Source organism: Crocodylus siamensis, chromosome 3, assembly GCF_052110815.1.
Source record: "Crocodylus siamensis isolate JL-2025a chromosome 3, ASM5211081v1, whole genome shotgun sequence".
Lineage (NCBI taxonomy): Eukaryota > Metazoa > Chordata > Crocodylia > Crocodylidae > Crocodylus > Crocodylus siamensis.
In genome coordinates, this window is record NC_143397.1 from 130,733,742 (window position 1) to 130,759,632 (window position 25,891).

At 41.7% G+C, this 25,891-nt stretch overlaps 1 protein-coding gene across 3 annotated transcripts in view; it reads right to left on the reverse strand.

The window, feature by feature from the left end:
* Positions 1–25,891, reverse strand: part of NEDD9 (neural precursor cell expressed, developmentally down-regulated 9) — a 144,328-nt gene that overhangs the window by 13,819 nt on the left and 104,618 nt on the right. For 2 of the 3 annotated variants that reach the window (XM_090039200.1, XM_090039198.1), the window contains one exon: positions 10,081–10,524. In XM_090039200.1, coding sequence (XP_089895326.1) covers positions 10,081–10,524 — 444 coding nt within the window. Of the gene's footprint in view, positions 1–10,080; positions 10,525–14,523; positions 14,623–25,891 lie in introns of those variants that run through there. The other variant, XM_090039199.1, reaches the window with a different exon arrangement.

A 25,891-nucleotide genomic window follows, 5' to 3' on the forward strand; every position in this document is an offset into this window, starting at 1 on the left:
GGCATAACTTCAAATTACTATGGCCACATTGCGTGACATTTGTTCTATAGCAACTAGTATTATATGTCTCAATAAATGAGCAAAGTACATTTTATGGAATGTATCCCTGATTTTTTTTTTTAATTGTATGTTTATTCGTTTACAATATATAATAATCTGCAATAGCCTCCCTGCTGTTAGTGATTAGCCACTGAAGTCTTGTTTTACATATGCTTGATTACAAGGATGTTTTTTCTGAGTTATAATAGATGTCAAACTCAGACATACAACACCATTTTAGAAGCCATTTTAAGTGAGTTTTTACGTCATCTAATTTACTAACCAAGGTTAACAAAGTGAAGATGGTCAAATTGTTTTAAGATGCTTAGCCCAGAGTATGTTCAGTGGAGAGACCGGTTGGTCAGTGGACACAGGGACTGGGCTACCCCTAAGAGCATGAGATAGCTTAGTGTGTAAGAAGGCTGCTGTGTGTAGAAGTGCTGTGCCTCTTCTGTGACAAAGACAGCAATATTTTAGTTTTGGAGGTTTTTTCTTCTTCCATGGTAGAGGTGAGGGAGAGATGAACCAAAAATGCCTTTTCTTATGTGGAATGAGAGATTTTACTCATTTTGTGATAGTTAAGAGAGTGAGATTTTACAATTCAGAGCGGTAATATAGTTCGGAAATAAGCTGGCAGGGGTTATTTGTTTTGAATGTCTTTTTTTAAATAAAGCTCCCACACAAATTTTCTCAAAAATACCCTTCAGACAATGAGACGTTAGAAGATGGGGAAATATGATGTATGTTATTCCTGCCTAAACCTACCTGATATATTGTTGCAGCATACATCCTCAGAAACTCCTGCATACCCTTTCCTACCTCTCTCTGGCTAGACAGCCATTCTTTAACCTAATGCACTATGATTTTTCCTAATGACATCACTTCGCAGTTTCTGAATTTAAAGTCCTGTTGTAAATCTTTCTAGAGCCTTAGGGTCTTCATTTACAAGCTTTTTTTTTTTTTTTAAGAGTAGGGATTTGTCTTCCTATGTGGCTGGGAAGTACCTAGCACAGTGGAACCTAATCATAACAGAGGCCTCTCTGATACCATAATCCAAATAATTAAAAGGGATGTTGGGTTTTTTGCCTTTTGGAGCTAGTACTGTATTAACTATCTTGACACATGCTTTGGATTGTGAGCCTGCAAATTATAAAGCGGGAATTATGATACTTGATTTAACTAACCAAGAGAAGAGTGAAGGAAGGAAATTGTGTCTTGACCTTTATTCAAACCAGGAAACACTGAAGATTCAGGTAGTTCTGTTAACTGCAAGTTGTAAAGTCTTGGCTGGCTAAGAAAACCTTTTTTCTTTAACTGGGCGTTCATGGTACGTTTCAGGTTTATTGAACTATTTTTCAACTATGTATATTTCTCTATTTAAAATTGATTTAGTTTAAGCTGTGAAGTTATTTATGTGATCAGCTTCTGATCTAACCTAAATCAACAGAATGCTATTGACTAAAGTCAATAGCAATCATCTGTATCAGATGGCAAGCTGGGCCGGATTCTTTGCACACTTGAGTTATTGTTGATGCTGTTCAGCTGTTTGCAATTCTGGATGCACGCAGAGAGATGCAAAACTTTCCTGCAGGCATTGCGGTATAAGCACTAAACGAGGAAAAGGATAAAGTGCATATTGCATTTTTACTGGAAAAAACTTTTACGACAAGGTCCTTACAGGACCTGATTCTGCTCCCACCATTGTCTGCTGTAGGGACTTCAGCCAATGAAGTCACTAGTCAGGCACACTCATTTTTGCAGCAGCAAGGTTGGCTGGGGAAGGGGGCTATTTCCTGGTCTTCGATAGAATTCAGTCCTGCCTATAGAAACTGACAAGGAGAGTCAGAACAATATTTCTAAGTATCAAGGGTTTTTTTTTTTCTAAGGGAGGAGAGTAATGAGTGTAATGCACCATTGTCCTAAGAACCCAGTATTTAATGTGTGTGGGTGGGGGTGAATTTCTTAGGAAAGGATACTTGTCTAAACTCTTTTCAACAGCTTTATTGTCCCTACCTCTGTGAAAGTTGCTCATTTCAGATACTTGGTGACCTCATGCCTTGGCCAAAAAGGTTAAGGGTATGATGCAGCATAGTGCTTTGTGATACAGTAGTCAGACATTCTGGAGTGCCCAAAACGAATAAATTGTGGGGGAGTGGATCAGACAGGGGGAGCAGGAAGCTTATTGTACAATTCTCTGGGGACATTCTCTCCTGGGAAAATACTTTTGTGCTCAAAAGCAGTTCCTTTTGTTTGAGTTTCATTTGGAGCTGAAGTTTTAGCTAATAATGCGAGTCAGTGCTAGTATTATGATTGCTGGCCCAAAATATTTTAAACTGGGCATTTTTAATACACAAAGACTGCCTGGACTAAGGAAAGACAAAATGTTGATGATGATATGACTATCCCACCTCAACAAAGGGAGGCAAAGCCTTAGGCTGGGAGCATGCACCTTCTGTATTGTAATTTTTTATTTCTGGTTCAGAGAAACCAGAGATTTCTGTTGTATTTGTGTTTCTGTTGGTTGAGGGGAACAATTAAATCTCCCCCAAACTCAGCATTTGATTAATCTATTTGAACACTTAAGAAAACATTGTTAGTATGTTTTAATAGCTGAACATTTACTTATAAGTTTGGGTTTTAAAAGTCAAAGCTTGATTCTGCACTCAGATTTATGTGGGTAGACTGTCATGCTCAGTAGGAGTCCAGGAGTATGGATTAGACTGCATGCTTGGGACCTTTTTATGCTACCAGGAAGGGGAAGGGAGGAATGTGTCTTGTGTTTTATAAAAAGGATTGACTTTAAAAAAACACCCGCCTCCAAAAAACAAAAAAAAACCCCCTCTTCCTGCCTAGGGAGAGATTGGGAATAGTGTTGAGCTCATTTATTTACTTTGTCTAATAAAAACACAAGCTTTGTCTTAAAATATATCTTTATAGATCACATCAGTGACTAACTACTGCTTACGTTGACTTGTGGGTAAGGGTTTCTTCACTAAGTGGTTTTTGAAGAGACCACAAAATCCAGATGAACTGCTAATAATTGGCCAGGGTTTATTTATACAAATGAAACGAATGAAATGAACAGGCCTGTTGCACTGCTCATTTCATATGGAAAGTTACAGTAGTACACACACATGCATCAAAAGGTTGCATGCTGTATTATTTAAGAACAGTCTGCATTAAATTGGAGGGACTCATCCTTTCAACACGTTGTGTGAAATCGCCAATTGTTGAGGCTCATGTTTCAATTCCTGCTGCCCTCAGCAATTTTGCTGTATTTTTAACATTTTAACACTGAAGCAATATTTTGTTACAAAGGTTACAAATCCCCAAAGCTGAATTTGTGACATGAAAATGAGAGACAGAGGGACTATAAGTTGCTTGGGTCTCTGAAATAAACCCCATCACAGGAAACTGTGCTATTTCAGACTGAGGGAAAATGAGGGCATGTTTTTATGTCTTTTGAATGCAAATAGGTTTTGCAAGCAAACTACAAATAGTGCAAATGTTTACTTTCCTTTGATGTGAAAATGTCTCTGCATAACAAATGCTGCTTTTCCTTGGCTCAGAGTATAACCCCTCAAGAGTTACAGGGAGAATGAAACTAATAAGCTACCTAAAAGATCATGATAATGGAGAGGGAGAAAATTTGTTGAACCACTGTCATGTGCTTGTTCATTTCTTCCCAAATAAGACAGTACTTGTTGCTTAATTGGGAGGAGGAATGTCAAAACATGGCTGAACTGGCTTGTTCTGCTGATGTCTGTGCCAAAGGTGTCAGGGTGGTGCTGGATCTGGGGCACGGTTTCTGCTTTTTCGTGGACTCTACCAACAGCAATCGTTAGATAAGCACAGGACAATCCGGGAGTAAGCAAGGGCAAGGGCCTATTCCTGCATTCCTTGCTTATCCCAGACTCCACCAGTGGCAAGAAAAGTTTGAAAAGGTTGCAGGCTACAGCAGGGTGGAGTGGTGACTCTCTTTTTTGAAGACTTGCCCACACTTGGAAATTTATCAGAATATCTATCCCTTAATGTTTATCTCAGTATAACTCCCTGTGCAGATGCTCTAAGTTTGGAAAAGGAACGTTGTTTTTCCAGTTCAGTGTTACCTGCTTTAGATACTTTAGGAATATTGAAATACCAGAGCATTTCCTGAAATGAACAGTTCTGAAAAAAATTCATTTAGAAAATGCTGAAGCATCTGGAGTTTAGTTGGCACTGGGCACATCTACACATTCATTAATGCACCTTTGCTACTGCGCATTAAGTTTAGTACCTCTAATAAGAGGTACTAGATAAAGGCACAGTAGCAAAGGTGAACATTTATTTTTGTGACACTTAATGGGCAGTGGACTCATTCTACTGCACATTAGCACATTTTTTTCCCCGTGATGCATGAATGTGAAGTAGAACTGTCCACTGCCCATTAAGTCTTTGCATTTCCCTAAATCCTCATGATGCCCTATGGGAGTTGTAATCCAGATCTAGATGCCTCCATTTTCCACAATGCAACAGGGTATCCTCCCCACAACTGTGCTGCTGTGCTATATTTTGTGTTGATTTTCATGACAGAGAATTTTGTTGAAATGTATCAATTCCCACAGGGAAAAACCTCTTATTTGAAACCTCATATTTTCCACATATCTATACTGGCTCTGGTTCTGAAGCTAGAACTAGCTTGGGTATCACTATATGGTTGTGCTTTACACTTAGTAAACTCCAATACACAAGCTGGCACATTCATAATAACTACTTTGGGATATCTGCCCAGTACTGCATGGTGTGATGTAGGCATACTCAGGGGAACAAAAATTATGTTAAATTATAGACATGTTTTCTTTATTGATGTTTTTAGCCATTAATTTAGTGCTCAGAGCTATCACTAAACTGGGGAAATCAACATGTACTGTACATATAAAATACATTTTGCAGTTTCATAGCACCATTTAGCTGGGGGATTTCAAAACAATTTGCATAGTAACAAATTTTAGCTTCACAACCTTGTATTTGTATTCCACAACTTGTATTGGCAGGTTAGCAGATAAAGTAACCAACATAAAGTAGTTACTTAAGATGACACGGTAGTCTCTGGCTGGGGACAAAACCCCAGTTTCCTGAATGCCAGACTTGTCAGTTAAACTAGAAGGTCTCACCTTCCCCCCTGAGAGCCGGAAAACAGAACTAGGAAAGGAAAATATTCCTAAGAGAAGGGTTTTATCTTTTTATATTCTTTGGATACTGTTCACATTAACAGGCACAGTTATTGGATGTGAGGAACCACAAGAGGACCAGGAAATGTCATTACCAATGAAAGTTACTGTAAACCTTTGGTTTTTAATCTGTGCTCTGTGGACCCCTGGGGGTCTGCGGACTGTGCCTAAAGGATCTGTGGAAGATGACTAGGATCAATTCAAATATGTGAATACCCACACTTAAAATCCAAAGGTGTCCACAAAGGTGTCCATTTGAAATTTCTAAAGGGGTCCACAAATCAAAAAAGGCTGAAAACCACTGCTTTAAGTCATCCACCATCATTTCAGAATATTTAAGATAATTTTTTTAAAGGGATGTTTTTCATTTGACAAAAGAAGCTGACACTACCATGTTCTAAATAATGTTGTATTCCAAAATCAGTGCCTCACCATAATTACCTGGTTTGTCATTCCTTTCTGACTTGCTTTCCCTTTTCCTGCTAACTAGGCACCTTACCTGAGCAAGTCTTTACCTGCTCATGACATCTGTCTTTAATAGTAAATCAGCATCAGGAATAAGTCCTGCCTCTCAGGAGCTCCTAAGCTGTTCCTATAACATTTGCGTGCAGGCTAGACCCTACATTGGCCCAGAGAAAGTAGACCCGTGCATGCAAAAAGGGTCCAAATATAAATGGTGCTGATACTGCTTTACAGGTTCCTTTGAAACTGTGGCCTCCTCTGCTACCCTGGGAAGTGAGAGGGTTTGCACATAGGAAAACTGCACAGTAATATACTTCTTCTAGATCAGAGTACCTTTCAGCTAGTATTGCCAGAACTCACCTGCACACTTATAAGCAGAGTCTCTGCTAATGAAAGCAGGCCCAGCAGCTCACTGAACCTATTGGAGGCCAGGTGTTGGAAGTCTGGGAAAAGGGATCCCTCATTCTAGAAGTCAAAGTAAGGAGCCCCAGAGCACATGTTTGGGACTCCAAACTCTCTTTTAATACATAAATATTGGCTTACTGATCCATTGACAACAGGGATTTGGAATGAAAGACTGCTTCTTTCAGTCAAACAAAGCAAGTGCAGAAATTGTTCCCTTTTTAATTGGGTTTTAGGTTCCCTTTCTTTTATGAAGGCAATGAGGTTTTGTGGCTACAGTGTGTTTCTGTTAATGGAGAAGTAGAACAAATAAATTGAAAATAATGAAGATTTGGGAGGGAAAAAAGTCTCCTTTATTTACTTTTTGCCTCTGTAAACAAAAAGATCCTTTATAAACCATAACCCACTGTGCCATCAGAAATCCTAGGGTGGGACAATCAGAAAGAAAAACTCCAGGAACTAGAAACATGTAATGCTTGCTGTCTGCATTTAATTGGAGAAGGCCAATCAAACTGAGTTTGTACTTGTCATGTTGATTCTGTGGCTGGCAGGACTGGGCTTTTGTATCATAGAGTAATCCCTTCCTCAGTAGTAGGTCTATAACTATTACCCTGGCTTTCAGCAAGCACCTGGAGAAGAACTTAATTTGTGTTCATAGTAGTACATAAACAGGCCTGCCTTAAGAAGAAGACAAGTGGAGTCATTCCTTCTAGCTAGTGCTAAGCAGTTTGTAAGTCAGCCAAATAAATGGCCTTTATATTCTACAGAAAATTATCATGTTCAGAAAAATGCATACCCTAGGCAGAGTCTTCCTATGCCTGAAGAAGGGCACTTGTGCCCAAAAGCTTGCAGAGAATAGTTTTCCCAATGATTTAGTTGGTCTAATAAAAGATATCACATCTACCCAAAGAACCTTGCCTGCCTATACCCTGGCTTTCTGAAGTCCAAGTCTAGGCAAGAATTTAGAGGAAACGGGTGTTTTAGTGTCTCTGCTTTTGCATCACAATAAGAATTTTGCATTTAGGCCTAAAAGTTTGTCTTTAACTCTTTACTATAGTTGGAGATTTACATGCATTTATTTTGTAACCAGAATGCCCTATTGCTTCCAATGGGAGCTTTGTGAAAGGCCTGACAACACAGTATGGTCCCAGTTGGCTTGTGTACAGTCAGATGAAAGGGTGTTGGTATACAAGACAATTCTTATGGAGCAATTTATCCCAGATTTTAGCCAGTAGCAAACTTAGTGTGTTGTGTAGTGAATAGTATCTCCACTGTGAACCCAGATCTCCCAAGAAGACAGCCTGCAGTGGGTGCTGTTACCATTCCTGACCACTAGGTGGTGGCAGGAATCAGTTTTAATTGAACAAAGGGCTACCCCAGGATGAAATGGTCCTGGGGAGCAGACACTCAACTCCTACCATGTAGCAACTTAATTACTTAGTAAAGTTGTTGCATATTTTTCAAGAGGTAGCCTCCCCCTCCCCCAAGACCTAAGGGATTTACAACATAATAGGGCTGTGTCTTATGTCTGCTCCACTTTTCCAGTGGTGTGCAAAGAAGTGCAGGAAAGCACTTGCGATTGCACTGTAACTTTTGTGCTTCATCCTGACAAAGGGTGTTTGTGCCTGAAAGGTTACAAAGAACTTTTTTCTAACTATTTAGCTGGTCTAATGAACTATATCACATCTGCCCAAAGAACCTTGCATGCTTTATACAAAGCACTAAAAGTTACAGCTCAATCAAACATAACAGCTGTTCAGCCTTTGGTTGGGGGGGGCCTCCGAGCCTCCTTGCACTGTCTGAGGCCAGGTGGCAGGAGGTGCTGTCGCACTCCTCCCAGCATGCTCTGCTGGCTCCAGGGGCTTCCAGAGGCTGCTGAGAACAGCTGAAGACGCTAGCCATAGCCAAGCAGCCTGCCTGCCTGCAGCCACTGTGGCTGGCCCTGCCACTGGGCTTAGTTAGTGGCAGCCTCTCATCCCAGCCACACCTCCTCCCTCCAGCCAGCTGAGCCACAGCCTGATTGAGGGGCATGAAGAGGGGGCCATGTCTCCTTGCAATGCCCCTGGGACTGGGAGAGCTGGTGGCTTAGCTGGGTGCACTGTGTAGGGAGGGGGTCTCTCCCCCCTGCTTGTTCCTTTGGGACTGGATCAGTGATCAGAATGGCCAGGCACATCATGGCGGGGGGGAGGGATCTCTCTCCTGTGCTCACTCAGATGTGCTGGAAGAACAAGCAGGCAGGAGAGCCCCCTCCACCCTGCAGCGTGCCCAGCCAGGCTGCTCACTTCCCTAGGCCTGGAGGCAGTACAGGAAGAGACACCATACCCTCTTCTTTCCCTGTGGTGAGGCTGTGGTGCTCCGCTGACCAGAGGGAGGAGGTGGGGCTGAGATGAGAGGCTGTGACTAACAGCCTGGGGGCAGATCCGGCCTGCATTCAGGCAGGAAGAGGAGACAAGCGCTCCCTGCCTGAGGCTAAAGCGCAGCTCTGCACAAGGGTGTATGGGATATGGGCAGAATTGTCTGAAAGTAACCCTTGGTGTGAATGTGCACATAGGTTTTACCCTAGAGTCCTGTCATCTGATAGCTCATCAGACAAGAGTGACATTTTTGTGCAGTCAGCCATTTTAAAATATTTCTGCAGCTGCGAACATTTGTAACGATATGGCTGTAGAGTGCTTTTGGGGGGCCTCATTACGTGAAAAATGTAACTTGTGTACACACCCTATGTAGTAAACATTTTGTACACCTGCATCCTAAGATGAGTTACTCATCAATTATGTCCCCTGCATATACTATTAATTGAGGCTTCTTTCAGCCATTTATGAGGCTGTTTAATTATACTGCTCCAGGATGGCCTCTCTGAATAAAGTTTTGTTAAATCTTATCCCTGGTGGGAAGACAAGTAGGGATATAGAAGAGGGAGAAATAATGGGATTTTCCCATCAAAAAAGACAGTATAGCTGCTCAAGTGACAATGATATTTCCACTGTGAAGTAAGCCAATAGTTTTCAGATGGCCGTTTTATCTACCTGTAGAGCTGCTATGCAAAACGATGACTTTCTTGCAAAGAGAATAAACCAAACAAACCCGCAAGCCAACCTCTTGACAGCATGACTTGAAATGATTTTACAATTCCTCTTTTCTTACTGCTTATTACCAATGAAAACAAGATTATAACACAAAATCAAGTCTTGGAAAGATTTTTCCAAAGACCTGAAATGGAAAGGCTGAATCTACAAAAAGACTCTGACTGTATTGCCAACATAAACTGTGAAATGAAAGTTTAAACCATGGTACCTTCCAGCCAGGCACTTCCTGCCCTCATCTCCCTGTCTGCTCCAGGTCAATACACATCATTGAGCCACAGTTGTAAAGAATATCATAAACATTAAAGGTAGAGGACTTACCGACAGCTGTACTTTTAATCTCTGCCACATCATTTGGAGTAGAAAGAACTTTAAACTGCTCTCCTCCTACCCAGCTTTGAAAGGTAACTGCCTTGCATCACGCAATAGGCATATAAAACTGTTCTGAATGATAAATGTCATGTTGACTCAGACTTTATATTAAAGTATACCTTCTTTTCAGCATTATCTAACTTGCTGCTGTCCAGAATTAGAGGCATTCTGTATCTATTATCCCCCCCCTTTTTTTTTTTTCAATTTAAAATCCCATCTGGACCTCTCCAGCAAGATTGTATGTAATTTTATTTACTTAAACAAGATAACTAGAGGTCTGCCTGAAGAAAAATGCTTTGAGCTGTCCTAAGGTCATTCTGACAGCTTCCAGGCACACACAGAGGGAGGGACTGGATGTAGCTAAACCATCCACAGGGATGAGAGAATGCAACTGTTATTCATACCAGTGAAAATTCAGAAAGTTGCTCTTGCTTGTAATTTTTTAATCTTTAGGCTCAGTGTGTTTTCTTATTATTTAGTATTCCACTGTTGTGCTGTGTAAATGCACCTACCTTGTGCATATGTGAACCATCCATGCTGCCCAAACTTCTCTGCACAGATGGTGGTACTTGGTAAATATCTTGTCCCAGTAGACCATGACCAGTAGGTATCTGGTAGATTCCTTGATTCATATAGGAAGGTGGCACCTGGTAGACTGGGTCCCGAGCTGAAGCATATGGGGCTGGAACTTGATAGACCTTTTGTTGACTGAAAGTTTGATGCGCTGATCCTGAATTGGACATGTCATGGCTAGATGGACTTTCCTGTACTGGGCCGATCAACAGTCTTACGCGGTTACCTGGAACAATGCCTTGTCGGCCATGTAAGGAGCAGAGCCACCATCCTTCCAGCCCTTCAGTGTTCTGTTCAATCACTGTCAATATGTCTCCCTTGCGGAAAGCCAGTTCCTCTGCGCACTCTGGGACGTTGTCATACAAGGCTCTTGCCATAAGATTCTACCAGGGAACAAGACATTGAACACAAATTAGAATTTCAACTTAGAATTTCAACAGAATTCTGTTAGGGCTGTTTCCAGCTTCCTTTGAGGAACAGAAACTGATTCTGACTATACATGTGCGTGCATGCACACACGCACACACACTCATTTTTGTTCATCACACAACAAGGAATTTCGTTCCTAAAAACAAAAACAAGCAATGCTATAGAGAGCTCTCCCAAGATCACCAGCTACCTGAGAGAGAGTACCAGGGCACTGATAACAAGGATGGTTTTCATGTAGTCGGCTAGCCCGAACACAAAAGGAGCCAGGAGCTGCAGAGTTGGACTCAGCTCTGCGTCTTATTCCTCCTGCTAATTGGAGGCTGTCACTTCACCTCCTTGCCTCAGTTTTGTTATCTCTAGAATAAAGATGACAATACTTACCTACCATACGCAGGTGTTGTGAGAATTAGTTAGGTTAGTGGTTATCAACCTTTTTTGTGCCAGGACCCATTTGTAAACATTGATGGCCAGTCTTGACCCAGTGCCCTTCTCTCCCAACCTGCTGCCCCCAGCCCTTGGTCTATGGGGTAGGGGGTGGTGTAGGGCATGGGGGGCCCCAAGCAAGCTGGAACTCTGCCAGCCTGCAAAGGAAAAGCCATCGTTTCCCACGCTTTTCTCCTTTAAAGGAGAATCCATGTTTAAAGTTTGTTCACAACCCTTTCATATATTCTTGTGACCCATGGGTTGAGAAACGCTGAGCTAGGTAATGTTTGAATAGGTGACTAGGACTATAAAGGATATAATTATAAATTAAACTGTCAACCAAAGGAACCAGGCTTCTCTCACGGTTCTTATCTAGATTTCCCATTTCTTATTTTTTCTATAATCTTCCTTGACCATGAAACATTGAGTGGCACTGTCTCAGGCAGGTAAAATGTCCCCTGTATGGTATCTCTCTGGCACAGGCATGTTCTCTCTGTGCGAGGAATACTTCTAACAAATTGTATCATTTCATCATTATTTAAATATTGTTATTAGCAAACTAACTAAAGGCTCCAGTTGGAAATATGGCCTCTGTGTATGAGGTGTTGTTCAATCATATGCTATCTTGTTTCTATCCTAAATAACCAGGAGCATGTTACTTGAATGTCTGTGTACATGTAAGAGTTTGTCAATGCTGCAGTCACTGCAACCACCGAGACTTGTGTAGAGCTTCCTGAGCTAGCTAGCTTGTGCATGCTTAGTAATGTATCTGTAGTAGCATAGAGGTCAGCATGGGTCAGTTCCCCAAGATCTTGGAGAGGTTTTTCAACCCATGCTGAACTCCATGCTACCACAGCTGAGCTGCTAAAAGTATCCCAGCTTAGCTGGCTTAAAGATAGCTCAGGTATGTCTTCTAAAAATATGCTTTCTCCGTATGCAGACCAAACATACTTCCCTCCTGTCCCTCCCTTTTTCTATATGCATGATTGTCTGGCACATTTGGTACTGAGTAATTGGCCAAAGTAGGTATTCAATGAAAAGCAGGCAGGCAATATATGCTGACATTCTTGGAACCCTCACAAAGGCCCTGAACATTTCATTTCTTGGCACTGGTGATATTTCCAAATGTGTTGGCAACCACTGCTCCACGCCTTCCTGCTTCTCAGTGAAGGCAGTCAACAGAAACAGCTATAAAGTAATTGTAAGCACTTTGAAAAAATATAATAGGTACTGTATCTAAAGTGCTCTAGCTAAAATATTTGGATACAGTACACATGAAAGAAACGGCGCTAATCTATTGCAAGACGGGATGTGGCTTGTTTCAGCTGGCTTGTGGATTTACCTTTGCTTCGTTTAAAGGCACAGTGTCAAATGCTGTTTACTGGAAGCATTTTAGTTCCTCCCAAGACCTTTCAAAATTCAAAACAAGATTTTTCTTTCCACTTGTTCAGTCTTTTCTGATAAGCAAACGCCCTCACATTTTTCTTCCTCGTACTTTTAAGAGTGTGCTTTGTCAAATTTGCATACCAAAGATGGATAGGCCTTTCGCAGCTCACAAAAGATTAAAGCAGGACTGGTTTACACTTTTTTTCAATGGAGGAACCTGCTCTCAAAACTTAGGCTAACTCTGGCTTCATTTGTCTTTTATTGATATTATCAGTTAACAGGAAACAGGCTTTGATCTTGCCCTGGATAGACAGGAAAGTCATTTTTAACCATGTTGCAAATTAAAAGAACTGCATTTCTTGTTTTAATTTCTCCCTAGTACAGGTATATTCTTTTCATTTGTCAGCAGCATGCAGATATTTCAATGAAGTTACACTAGGGATGAAATTGGTCCTTGTCTTTACATCATTGTAATTTTATCCTGTAGCACAGCTAATAAAACACATTTGTCCCATCTGACATATTACATCATAACCCTCTAAATCTGTTGTTTTTCTTTTAAGTTAGTCCCTAAGAAGCTTAGAAAGGAAAAGGGACTCCAGCTTGTTCAGCTAAATTAATTTATCTGTTATCCACCTACATGTATTTCTTATGTACCTGTCACTGTGGTACTGAGATACCAAGTCTAGCCAGCTGTGGCTGTTCAATACAGCACCTTTGAAGGTGAAGTTTTCCAAGCAGGAGGAAGACTGCGGAGGAGCCATCAACATTTTAATAAATAAATCAACAGTAAATTACTAACCTAAATGTATACGTATATGTGTATATAAGATTAAAGGTATTGAGAGACCTTGAACAACTTGGGCTTTGTTCTGCATGTTTGTGTATCACAGACATTTGGGCCTCTAGAAGTGTATGATAGAGCAGCGTGCTGAAAAAAATCTTGAGCTGTGTTGGAATTGGAGCAAATAAAAATTCCCATGCAAAAACCTGTTGGTTGCTTATTATTGTGGTCCCAGTGACCTTCTCACCATCTGGTTGGCAGCATGTTAAAGTGTTCTGGATCTGCTTCAAGTGCTGTTTCACTTTCAGCTCCTTGTCAGTGTCAACTGGGGCAGGTGAGTTAACCTAACTGGCTCTCCATTATTTCATAGCAATCTCGCCAAATGCATATGGAGATTAGCATTTTAGAAATGGCTCTCAGCAGCCCTGTCAGTGTCAAGGACTGATACGAGGCAGATAATTGACCTAGGGGGGATTGTGTAGCTACAGGCAAATGGATACTATTATGTTTTTGATGCCTTTATACAATGCCTGCTTATAACTAGGAGGACTCTGAATACAATAAGCTCCTTAATTGATCCTTTGCTTCCAGAAGTACTGTACACACAGAGCAAATATTCCATATGTTGAATATTCCATATTTTGGGGGTATTGGTCGTAACCATGTTGGTCTTAGGACATAGGCAGATGAGGTTCTTGTCACATTTACCCAAATAACCTTGTCTGAATATTCCATGTGGCTTTATTCTTCCCCAGCCAGTATTCTCTGTATTTGGTGCGGGCAGGGAAAGCTAAGGTATGCTGCAAAAACAGGTGCTACATGCTACATCCCCAGGTGCCAAGCTGGCAGCCATCCTATTTCCACGCAGCAGGTGGTGGACAGATTGTACCTGATCAAAGACTCAAGCCTATGGATCGGAAGACTATTAAGATATTGTAAGTACCGCAGCCTTTGCTTCCCGATAGGCCTTCCTCAGGACCTCATTTACTCATTGAGCAGAAGCGGTTATTCTGGATTTCATTAGATTTACTCTTTGAGGCAAGACTTGGTCAATTTTAATTGTCTGTGGAGCATTATGCTAAATAAGGCTTGAAATGTGAAGACAAAACAATAAGTGTTCTCTGCTTTGGTCGTAGCACTTGGTAGTAGAGCTGATGTGGAAAATTGTTGGGCTTATTTTGGCAGGGAGAAAATTTAAAGTCCCTTTATATTCCTAATGCAATAGGCAATAACCTATCTATAAGGGGCTAGAACCTGCAGTACACATGCTTGATATGGCTGGTCTATCGGGAGGCAGTGGTACAGGGATTATCTGTGAGGAAAATGAGAATTGTATTTTGAGGATTCTAAGCGAGAGTACCTTCATTTTGGTCGGCTGAGGAAGGCTAGTGTGTTTCGTAAAATGGAACAGATTTCAGTCACTCCCTTCTTTAACCATACTGCAGATCCCATCTTCCCTGTGGTTCCAGGCAGAAGGCATCTAAACCAAGATAGAGACCCCTTCAGGCTCTAAGTTCTTGATACATTTACAAGTAGCTGTGATCCCCCTGTAGTACACTGGCAGTGCTCTGAATCCTTCCTGTACCATGACAGTGTAACAGCGCTTATCTAACAAGTGCTCCTGGCCTTTACAGTAAATCGCTGGTTGTACTGTGCAGCTCTACCATATATTGTATTATTAGCATAAGGCACTAGCTGTCTATTGATAATACTTTGAGACTCCAGCCAAGATAAGAGGCCCTTTGTGCTAAGTCTTAGTACAAGTGTAACAAAGATGACCCCTGCAAGCACTGCTTTCCTTAAGGTTTTTGGGGAAAAAATGCAGAAGTTCTGTCTAGTCATCAACTGCTCTAATTGTGGGCATTGGAGTGGGGGAGAAGGCTATTTTCAATGGCTGTTGCCTAGAAATTCAGTTAGAGCATGTGCTATAAGAGAAGTGATTTGGTAAAGCATGCTGATGCCAGGCCATTAGGAGTCCTACTTGGGAGAATTAACATGTAAACAGATAATTTCTGTACACATGCAGATTAAACAGTCATCCCAAACAATGTACACTTTTTCACCAACTCTGCTGAGCTGGCCATTGCGTGCAGATGGCTGACACTCGTCTCCCAAAGCAACTTATCTTCTCTCAATTTAGTCATGGTAAGAGGACCCATGGAGGACAGAGGAAGTACTACAAAGACACCCTGAAAGCATACCTTAAGAAGGGTGGCATCAACCCTATAAATTGGGAAGTCCTGGCTGGTAACAGGTTTCAATGGCACTGCACCATACATCAAGGTACAGCCTGAAGAGAACCAGATGAAAAGAACAGTCTGCTCAGGAAGCCGAGAAATGGCAGAAGAAAAAGGAAAGCACACAATGTCCTAGCCAATAGTTGTGCCCCCTCCAAGGCACCATTTGCCACATCTATGGAAAAACTTACAGAGCACAGATTGGACTTCTCAGCCACCTTAAAACTCACCAGTAATTCTGTGCTGACAGACATCCTCCTCATATCGAGGGATAGCCAATGGCACACTGAGATGCAATAATTCTTTGGTCTGGTATTTTGCCCATCAACAATGATTTCAGGATCCCTAAATTTGATACAACCTCAGATATTCTGAGTTTGTGGACTTGTCATTAGCATTTTTTAAAGAGGTCTTAGGCAAGCAGCTGTGATTGCTTTAAGACACTTAATACAGTAGCACCTCAAATTGCAAACCTTGGATTTCACTATTGTAAAGACAGGGAAACAGACCAAGAGCAAGAGCTGCCATGTGGTAAGATCAGTGAAATGTTTTATTTGCCAAACTTTAAGTGAGGAACAAGACCATGAGACCATTTGTTCCCCCAGATGGCAATGGGCTGTTAAGCCAGGCTTTAAAGATATTTAGACATAACTAGGTAGACAAATTCCTAGTGGCTATTGTTGAAAGTGCCTAGGGACTTTCTTCCTACTGAAATTAGAGAATTGGGTACCTGTCTGCATCATTAGGTTCTTGGAAGAATGGCTGGGGTTTTTTTTTTGGTTTATTTTTTCCTTCAGTGTGGGGAGTTGAAAGGGATGTTGTGATACTTGTGATTCAGAGGCATTGCTGATGGGGCTGTAGCAGCTGGAGAGAGATGGCAAGAGGCAAGGAGAGAAGGGTCCATTCTCTCCATTAGAGTAAACATGGCAAGTGACATAGGTAACAAGACTGTGTGACATGTAAAAAGTGGGGAAGCAAACACAAAAGCAAACAGTGGGGAAAATTAAATGATAGGCTATGGGATTAAATCCAACAGGCTTTTTTTTAAAGGCTCACTGATATGGTGCTGGCATTGCAGTGCAGGGCCATCAGTTCAACTCCTTGCTAAGCTATGCTTGCACATAAAAGACTGAATGAGAAAAAGCTTTAACTAGCCATGCATCTCCCACTTCTCTAAGGGAAATGGTACAAAAACATTCTAGAGCACGTATGCCTATGTGCATTGACCCACACACGGTAATTAATTCTTCTTTTTTTTCTTAGAACAATACCAAGGAAATTACCTCTGTTTGTAAGCAAAAAAGGGTGTAACTCCTCCTGCATACTAACAAATGGTTTGTTTCAAACTCCAAACAACCCTTTTGCTATGTTTGGACACTTGCAGGAAAAGGAAGAAGAAACAAAGGAGTGACATAAGTGTCTACGCACAAACCAGTGACTTTTTAATAATTATGCACAGATTCCCCTATTTCTTGCTGTATTTTTATTTCTGTCACCCTCGTTTTTGCTTCTGGTTTTTTAAAGTAAATGGCTATTTGTCTGAAGAAAGCTTAAGGAGTATAGTATTTGTGTCACACCATTCCTTGATGGTGGCGTTAATGTTTTCATTCCCCTCTCTCTCCTACCAAAGTGGAAAATGCAATACAGAGTGAAATTAGTCCTGAACAAAATGACTTGGGCACAAGCCATGTTGGGGGCAGGCTCAGAACACCCTGCTAGAGAGAGTTCATGCTGGATTGTGTCTGCTGACAAAAACCAGCTTCAGTCTCAGAGTTATCAGACAGTTTTGCATCCATTCATTCTTAACTTCAGCCGCCCCTGCCCATTTTCCTCCATCACAGCCTCTGGGATAAAGGAGCTATTATTGTACTGTCCATTTGAAGAAGAAAACTCCTGAAGCATTTTTGGTATCTGCAAAAAAATATGGGGTTTTTTTGAGGGTGGGGGGGGTGGAGAGGATGGAGGAAGGGAGGGGTGCAAGCTGCTAAAACTAAAGGTGCTGCAAAGTAAAAGAGTCAACTTCTAAGAAAGCTATTTTTACTTGCCTTCTCACATCAAGGATGGGAAGGAGGAGAGAGTGTCAGCCCTGGTGTCTGGTGCATATGTGTTCATGCTTGCTTGAATGACATAAACGGTGAATGACTGTGGCCCTACCCCTGAGCACCCACTTGGCAGGAGTGCGGGGAGAATATGAATGACAGCTACCATTGCCAGCCTGGCCCATCTCAGCTGCTGTCCAGGGCATAGACCCTGGCTGTTGCACCTCTGGCCTGCTTGCTGGCACATGGCTGTTTTTTCTGTCTACACATACAAAGAAAAAAGGGATCGGGGGGTGTAAGTCCTTCCCACTCAGACTGGTAAATTATCCTAAGTCATTAGCTGCCTCAGGGAGGTGACTTCCTCAGTCCACAGCCAAGGCTGAAAGGGAGAGTCTGTGTGCAAAGGCTCAGGGTCTCAGTGTCACAAAACGATAGTTACATGCTGAAGATTACAGCACCAGCCCACTGCTCCCCTTTTCAGGCTCTCTCCCTGTGTGCCAGAAAAATAATAAATGCTCTCTTTCAAAACAGATCCCTTTTGTGGTAAAGTGAGACGAGCCAAGATAATTAGAGGTTTTGTTCATTGAAATGAAGGCATTTTCCATCCGTGATGGTTAATACTAACAAAGGTGAAGGGCCTCATAGCTCCATCCTGAGTCAAGCCTAATAAAGGCACATCTCCAATGCGGAGTGCCCTGCCATTCCACTGCTGTGCACCTCTGGAGGGAGGCTGTCAGTCAGGCTGAAGTATGCCAAGTTGTCTAGAGGTTATGTGATGTGGAAAAATCTTTGGTCTGCTGAGGAGAAAAGTGAGCGTATTATTTTAGTGTTCCGCTGAGCTGTCCCAGCCTTTCTGTCTCGCCTGAGGGGGAGAAGGGAGGGGGAGATGGTTACATTTCAGAGTCTACTCTGGAATATCAGAGGTTCATGCATTTTGTGCAGGTGATTGTGACCACTTGCTCAGACAGCAGGGATAACAAACTTGCTTTAATGGAAATGTGGAGGGATATGAAAATGGTGGGTTGTGAGTGTTTGTGTGAACATAACTCACCTCTTGAATATTCCTGTTGGCACCTTGCACTATATTCCTTGCCAGTGTTAGCAGACACAACACCCACTAACTTCAGCGGGAGTGGCAGGCATTCAGCTGATGGGATGATCAGATCCCAGATGTTTTACATTCTCAGTTCAGATACTGAAATGGGCCATGAAGAGATCCAAAAGCAGGATTCAAATTTAGGGTTCAGTCCTTTAATGTACAAGCAGCCTCAATTCTGAGAAACCTAACTTTAGTTACAGAGTAAAAGGGATGGATTGCAAACAAATGGGAGCTATTGATATCCTGCAATAGAGATGATGTTACTGGGTGTGAAGAGCACTCGGCCCCTTGAAGATGTTCAAACACTTTGTAGAGCTGAGCTCTTTCAGAGTCTAGTAACAAATCTCTGGCAAGGGCTGCTGTTATTTCTAGAGGAGGGGTTAATACTCAGGGGGGAAAGGGAGGAGGGACACTGAATGGAGAAATATAAGGAGGAGTTCCAAAGCAAAGATTGGAGAGAGAGCATGAATGTATGAGTCTCTGAATAAAATACTTCATTGTTCTCCCCTGAGTGAATACATCATCAGATTACTTTTATGCCTGACGCTTTCAAATGGACAAGTTAGTTTATAAAATAAATAAACATAAAAAATAAAAGCTTTTTGTTTAAATTATAATGCCTTGCAAATTTGGAGTAAAACAGTAGTTCTGTGTTTCTCTTTGTGAACAATAGGACTACAGACAGTACAGACTGGCCTGTTTTTTTGCTGGGTTGACTTTTGTTTTTGTTTTTTGTCTTACATTTCCTACAGTGCATTCACAAAACCTGACCTAAAATGTAAATGAGTAAATAGCCGGCCAGATCATCCCTTTGATTCTAAGGGTGTGGAGAGCATAGAAGTGGCGCATCAACTAAGGATTGACATAAAACCTGTCAGATATTGAAGGGAAGGCGTTCAACAGAAGTGACAGTTCCTTCTTGCCACATGGTATCTCTTCTAGGTAGACTCTGTACAGCTGGGACTTAGAATCGAAGTCATAATTTGGCTTGGCAAATTACAGTTAGACAGAGAAAAGGAACAGATAGAGTAATACTGTCTTGTGTAGCATCAGGGAACTGTTGATGAGAATCAACAGTACTGCTAGCAGCTCTGTGGCGGGGCAGGTTCTATGTTGGTAGGCCCTCCATAAAGACAACAGAGAAAGCAGGTATAGACATTGTACAGATGACGAAGTACAAGATGAAGTAGTGCTTTCAGGCAGATAGAGTATCCTGCATCTTGATCTGTATACAGTTGGTATTTGGTAGTGCTGGAGTGGCAGGTCCCTATTCACTCCGCAGAAAGGTACACCTCATCCAATACCTCATCTTGACAACCCATTGCAATCTACTTCACCAATGTCTTGTGCTTATTTTTTGGTCTCCACCAATGCCTGCCTCTATCTCTCATCTAAGGAAGGACATCATGTAGTACCCTGGCTTTAAAAGGACTTTCCAAAATCCCCACAAAGGTCTATGTGCATTTGGTCACATCCACAGACAAAGGAGGAAAAAATAAAATGAGAAAACAATAGCCTCAAAATAAAAATGATCTAAATGCAATTAAACTACAATACACCTAAATCCAGAAATGTGTGAAAACCCTAACCGTTGCTTTAGGCAGACAAGTTCTTAGCAAAAAGAGGCTGGATATTAGATATTTAAGGGTAGAAGGAGCAGAGGATAAAAAACAATGAGAGAGAAAGAAAGAAATAATCCTGAAATCTGTTTTAAGTTCTGAAACTCTACTCTCAGGCATTTGTAGCATGTCTTTTTCCAGATGAATTTTACTTTACAGCAAACTTAACCCTTATCTGTGCAACTTAGGTGGGGCAGGAAGGGGAGACGCATTACAATAGAGTTGTGAGGAGAAAGATAACTATTTCATGGGATTATTTTGATTTCATTATGATTTAGAGGCGTGGTGAGAGGGCCCTACAATACCAGAGAAGATTGCCTGATTGACTGCTCTGAAGCTGTGGATCCTGGAAGTCCTGAGAACATGGGCTGCCAGGTTATAAGCTTGGGAGCTGGCCCTCTCAAGGATTCCAGATTCTTGATTCCTTCAAGATGGGTTGCCCCAAAGCAGGCTGGAAGCCAAGTAGGTTTTCTATGGAAACCTGGTGGCAGGCAGATTTTGAAACGTACCTGGCAGGCCAGGTTCCATCACAGCTCTATCAAAATTTGAACAGTCTCTGTGAGCTGTTTTAATTTTCATTATCTGGTGTTCCCATCTTGATCTTTTTATGCTGAAAATGTAGACTTGTTGTGTAGCAAAGGTAAGAGAGAGTCTTGTAAATGAGTTCATCATTACAGTTGAAACTGCAGTATAAATGAAGCCTATTATTGTTACATAATAAATCACCCAAAGGTCATGAGAACTATACAGATGGCAAAGGTAGACTGCCCCATGTTTTATTTAAAAAAAAAAAAAAATTAAGAGACCTGCTTTAAGAAAAAGTTCAGCACAACTTTACTGAATTCACCTGGATGTAGTATGTGTAGCTGCAAGCCATGTTAGACCCACTGTATTTACTGTGTTGATGCAGCCTGTCAATGCAGGAAAATACTCATTGGACAACTTGTTGACAAGTGCAATATATGTTAAAACTCCCAGACAGCTGAATGATCATCGCGGGTGTTTTAACTTGAAATTACTAGGAAAAGAATTAAAACAATACACACAAACTATTGCAAATGACATGCTAGACAGATAGTGTGAACATCTTATTCTTTTTTATTGAATAAAGAGTTGTTCCCTGAAAAGGGACATGTCTAGGCACCTACCTAATGCACACTGTTGTGATTTTCATGGAAAGTATGAAAAACTCAGCTCTCCACAATTGCTGTGAAAAATGGCGTATACTATGATTTCCAACAGAATTGCCAAAAAAAAATCTTACTAAGAATAAAATGCTGGCTCCCCAGTGGCAGCCAGAGGTCTTCGTGGCCACTGGTGCCTGGCCTCACAGCTCACGGTGGGGGAGGGAAAGGCATCGGCTGGTGTAGCAGCATGAAGGGGAGCAGCAAAGATGGTGGCCACCCCGTCATCCTTCCTTCCCCACCAAGGCCTCTCTGCCAATCAGTGGGAGTTAGGCTGCTTGAAGGACAGCCCTCTCTGCAGATCAGAGGTGAGACGTGGGGCCTCCAAGGCCTCATGGCCAATCAGCAGATGGGGCTGCTACAAAATGACTGTGAAAGTGGCTCTGTACACTGTGAGCAGGCTGTGAAAAAACCTTTGTCTTGCCCTGATTTAGGTAGGTCCCTGGTCATGGCACTTCCCTGGCCTCCCATCTTGAAGTGGGCAAGAAGACAGTTGCTGGGAAACAAGATTTGTTCGTAGGATATTCTGGCATTCCCTAGGTTCCACTGACTGCCCATAATTCACAAGGTTGTTCCTGGTGAAAAATCCAACCTTTCAGTGAAAGGGGAACGTTCTTGGGAGTTTCTTTTTGTTTTTGGTTTTTAAAGGCTTTTGATATGCAGCTTACATGTAGAGTTAATCCAGTTTTATCATTCTTTCTTTCCAAGGTAGGCAACGCCATTCCATCTAAGAATGACCTGTCTTTAAAATAAACACACAAATTAAATAAATAGAAAGGCAGGCATGACTTCCATCTCTGGGGATGATATACAGTTTCCGTCATCCTGCAGAACTGTGTTTCCAGGACGTCAAATTGCAATTTTAGCAACCTCATTTCCTGTCAAACGCAAGTTACACCCAAATGAGCTAGACAAAAATCAGCTCCTTAGAAATGACAACAATATCCCATGACTTGCAAAGGGTGGATGAGAGAAAAAAAGAAAAAGGTAAGTTTATAAGATAAGCCTGTTATAGGTAGCAAAATTTAAGTGTCAAATCCTTTGCTGGTGTCAATAGACCCAGCTTCATTGACCTCAAAGGATGTGAATAAATTTACAGGGGAAAAAAGGATTAATATCTCTAAATACAATTTCCTGTGCAAAGCAGGTGGTGTACCAGATGCATACATTCATTGTTTGCTTTTTCTGTACATACACATTGATTGCACCCCCTTCCCAACACACACCCAAAGTATCTCTTCACAACTGTTCCCACTGAAGACCTAGTGCAAAATATCTCTGTAATCAAAGAAGGATGTAGGTGTGCGTCTTAGGATACCCACCCATCAGGTAGACCAGAGCTGTACAGCTTCTTAAGTGGCTGGGTACTGTATTCCACGTGGGCTGCAATAGTATGAGCTCTGGGTTGCTATCTCTCCCATTGCACTGCATGCATGCCCCAACTGCTACACTGCTTGTTTGGGCCTGTCACCACCACTACTACATCATACACACAGCCACCAGTTTAGACAGCCCTAAGGTAGACGATTCAAAAGGATACAAGTAACAAAAGAGGACATTCACAAAAGTGGCAGCATGCTGTGTGGCTGGGCTGCCCTAGAGCCTGCTTCACCCACCTGTTCCTGCTGACATGCTCCAAACCTAGAAAAGCAAAGCCAGTGTAGCCACCCCAAGGAAGCAGTGTGTCAATGGGAAACAAGCCCTTGCATTGCTTTTAAAATGGGACTGTGGCCTAGGTCAGAGGTTCTCAAATTGTGGTCTGCAAGCTCCATTCAGGTGGTCTGAAAAACGGTTGTGGAACAATCGAGAATATCTGTACCTGTAAGGTAAGACTACTGATATTAAAATATGAGTTGTGTGCTTTGATTTGAAGAACAAAAAGAAGTTTATTAAGTGGTCCACTGAAACCCTCAGCAATTTTCAATTGGTCCACGAAAAAAAAGTCTGAGAACCACTGGCTTGGGTCATTTGTGGTACATAGCAACTTAACAAGTAGTGAACCTGATGGGAGCATGGTGCCCAAATACCTTTATGGATCTGGCCCTTAGGCAGTTTTAAGCACATAACTGTAGGCTCTGAAGTGACTTAAGTGCTCTGGAAAGCATGACTAACTGGTTAAGAAGTTGTTTTTATGACCCTAACCCATCCAATGACAATGATATTGTCATGACAATGACAGTGATATTTTTGCACAGCTGAGATGCCATGCAGTGATCATGTATTTCTAGGTTACTTTTGGGGATTCACTGCAGTTGTAGCTGAGCAAGAAGTCTCCTTTTTTGCACATCTGCCAAATACCAATACCCACTGTGGGTGAGGACTGCAGTCCTTACATCCCCATGCTACTAGCTTTTTGAAAAAAATAGGGTGGGTCCACAGCCCCAAGCCTCTCCACAGTTTGGTAGTGTGGAAGTGAAAGAGAGCTGTGCCAGCTCTAATGATGGAATGACCTCTATGTGGTGTATGTGACTTGGGAGGAATTCTGTCTGAGTCAAGTAGAACTTTACCCGAGGCCTTTGGACTCAGCAGTGTAATGACTCCTCTGTGTGTAAGTTCACCAGAGCACAGTCTATCTGATAATATAAGCCTCTCCCAAATAAGCACACACAAGAGTTCAAAGTTCAGTGCTAAGCCTCCATAACTCAGAAAGAAGCCAGTGTGACCCCATGTGATATCAGTTTTATTAGTGGTGGGGTCCCAGCACCAATTTCAAGTTAGCAGGGAAGCATCTTCTGTCTGGCAGGATTAGCCTAAATTGTTAAACACACCTTCAGTATTGTCATATCAGCTATGCAGTCATCAATGTTCCAGCAAAGTGCCTCTGAGAGAGTGAGTGAAGATTCAGGTCAATCCTTAAAATGTAATCTGATGCTTGATAAGGGTGCTGAAAAAGTATGGGTAAAATTAATTTTACCCTCAACTGTTGCACCTCTTTTTACCTCCTGGGTTCAAATGGAACTAAAATAACAAAATGTCACAAGAAAGACTGTTCTTGTGGCATTCTTTCTTAGTCAGCCCAAATCAGGAATTGATAGACACTTTTTGAAAGTTTAATTAATCCAGCCCAGTTTAGGGATTAGAGTTTCCAGATATATTTTCCAGAAACAACTAAGATTTCTCATCCTCATGCCAGGTCTTCACATCAATTAAAATGTTTTTCATCACTAGCTAGTTCTTTTATAAGTTTCTTTTTCATGGCTTTATATGACATTTTATTAGTTCAGAGTTGGAAGGTCTGAACTAACAGTGTTATGATGTGAGAGATCTACATTCCTTTTCCTGCTCTGCCCCAGGTCTCATTGGATGAGTCACTGAGACACCCTATGCCTCAGTTCCCCATATGTAAAATGGGGTTACCAACACTGCCCACCATCAAGGGTGTGTTGTAAGGATGAGTCGATTCAGAGGTTGTGAAGTGCTTGGATACTAGGGTTGTGGAGGGCAGACAGGTACCTAAAACTGATATACAGGTGGCAATGGGCCAGATCCTACTATGTTATCCCTGAAAAAATTATGACTTTATATGGAGTTGTTTTATTTGTTCTCCCTTTATTAGGGATCATTTCTAGCAGAAAAGGCTAATAATTTGGCTCTATGTCCTTCAGGCTCCTGAAGAGCGATGGAGACCAAAGCTTATTTGCGCATGCCTGCCTAACATGTTACAAACCATTTTGGCCTCCACTGAGCCCCTAGTAGTTTGTCAAAGAGCCATACTACAGTGCATTGTCCATTGCCACTGTCCTTTATGTGCTGTCAAGAGAACAGCAGCTTTCCATTCATAAATCACCAGTCATTGCCTGCAGAACGTGAATTTTCAGGAGGAGCTCTAACATAGCCAGAGTAAGAGGAGAGTGCAGTGTTGTCAGTTACTGATTCTTCTTCACTCACCCCATGTATATCTATTTGTCACCCCTTCTGTGACATAAGGATTAACAAGGCTATCAACCTTTGCTTAACCATGGAGTTTAATCAGAATTTTACTAGAGTAAAAGTTTCAGGATTAGAGCCAATCTGAAGCTAAAACACGCATGTATATGACACAATGGTGTAAGAAATGCTTGAGAAATGTGTAGAATGGACATTTTTGGGTTAAGTGGAGCACATTAAGGTCATCAATGCTGAGAACTGAGCCAGATTCAAAAAAAGGACAGCCAGTGTTAAACTTACCCCTGGGATATAGTAACTTGAACTGGTTCAGCTTTACTGATAACGGACTTCTAACAAGATAACTCTACGTCACAAATCTACCTTGGAGACTTCTGAAAAGGCGAACATTAAATCTGTTAATCCTAATCATTTTAGATATGTTCTCTAAAATACAAAGTAATGGAAGCTATCTAGAGGCTCTTCATTACTTTCTGGAATAAAGAGGGAGTCATTAAGTGTATTAGTCTGCCCTGTAATGTATTTTCCAGTATGGTTTTGGTTCCTATTTACCGCATATTTTGTATGCCTCAACAGTCACAGGGTGATGTCAGGAATGTAAGGAGTAAACAAAATGGAGAGCTTTTGGTCAGTAAAGTACAGGGAGTTCTTTTCCTTTTACATAG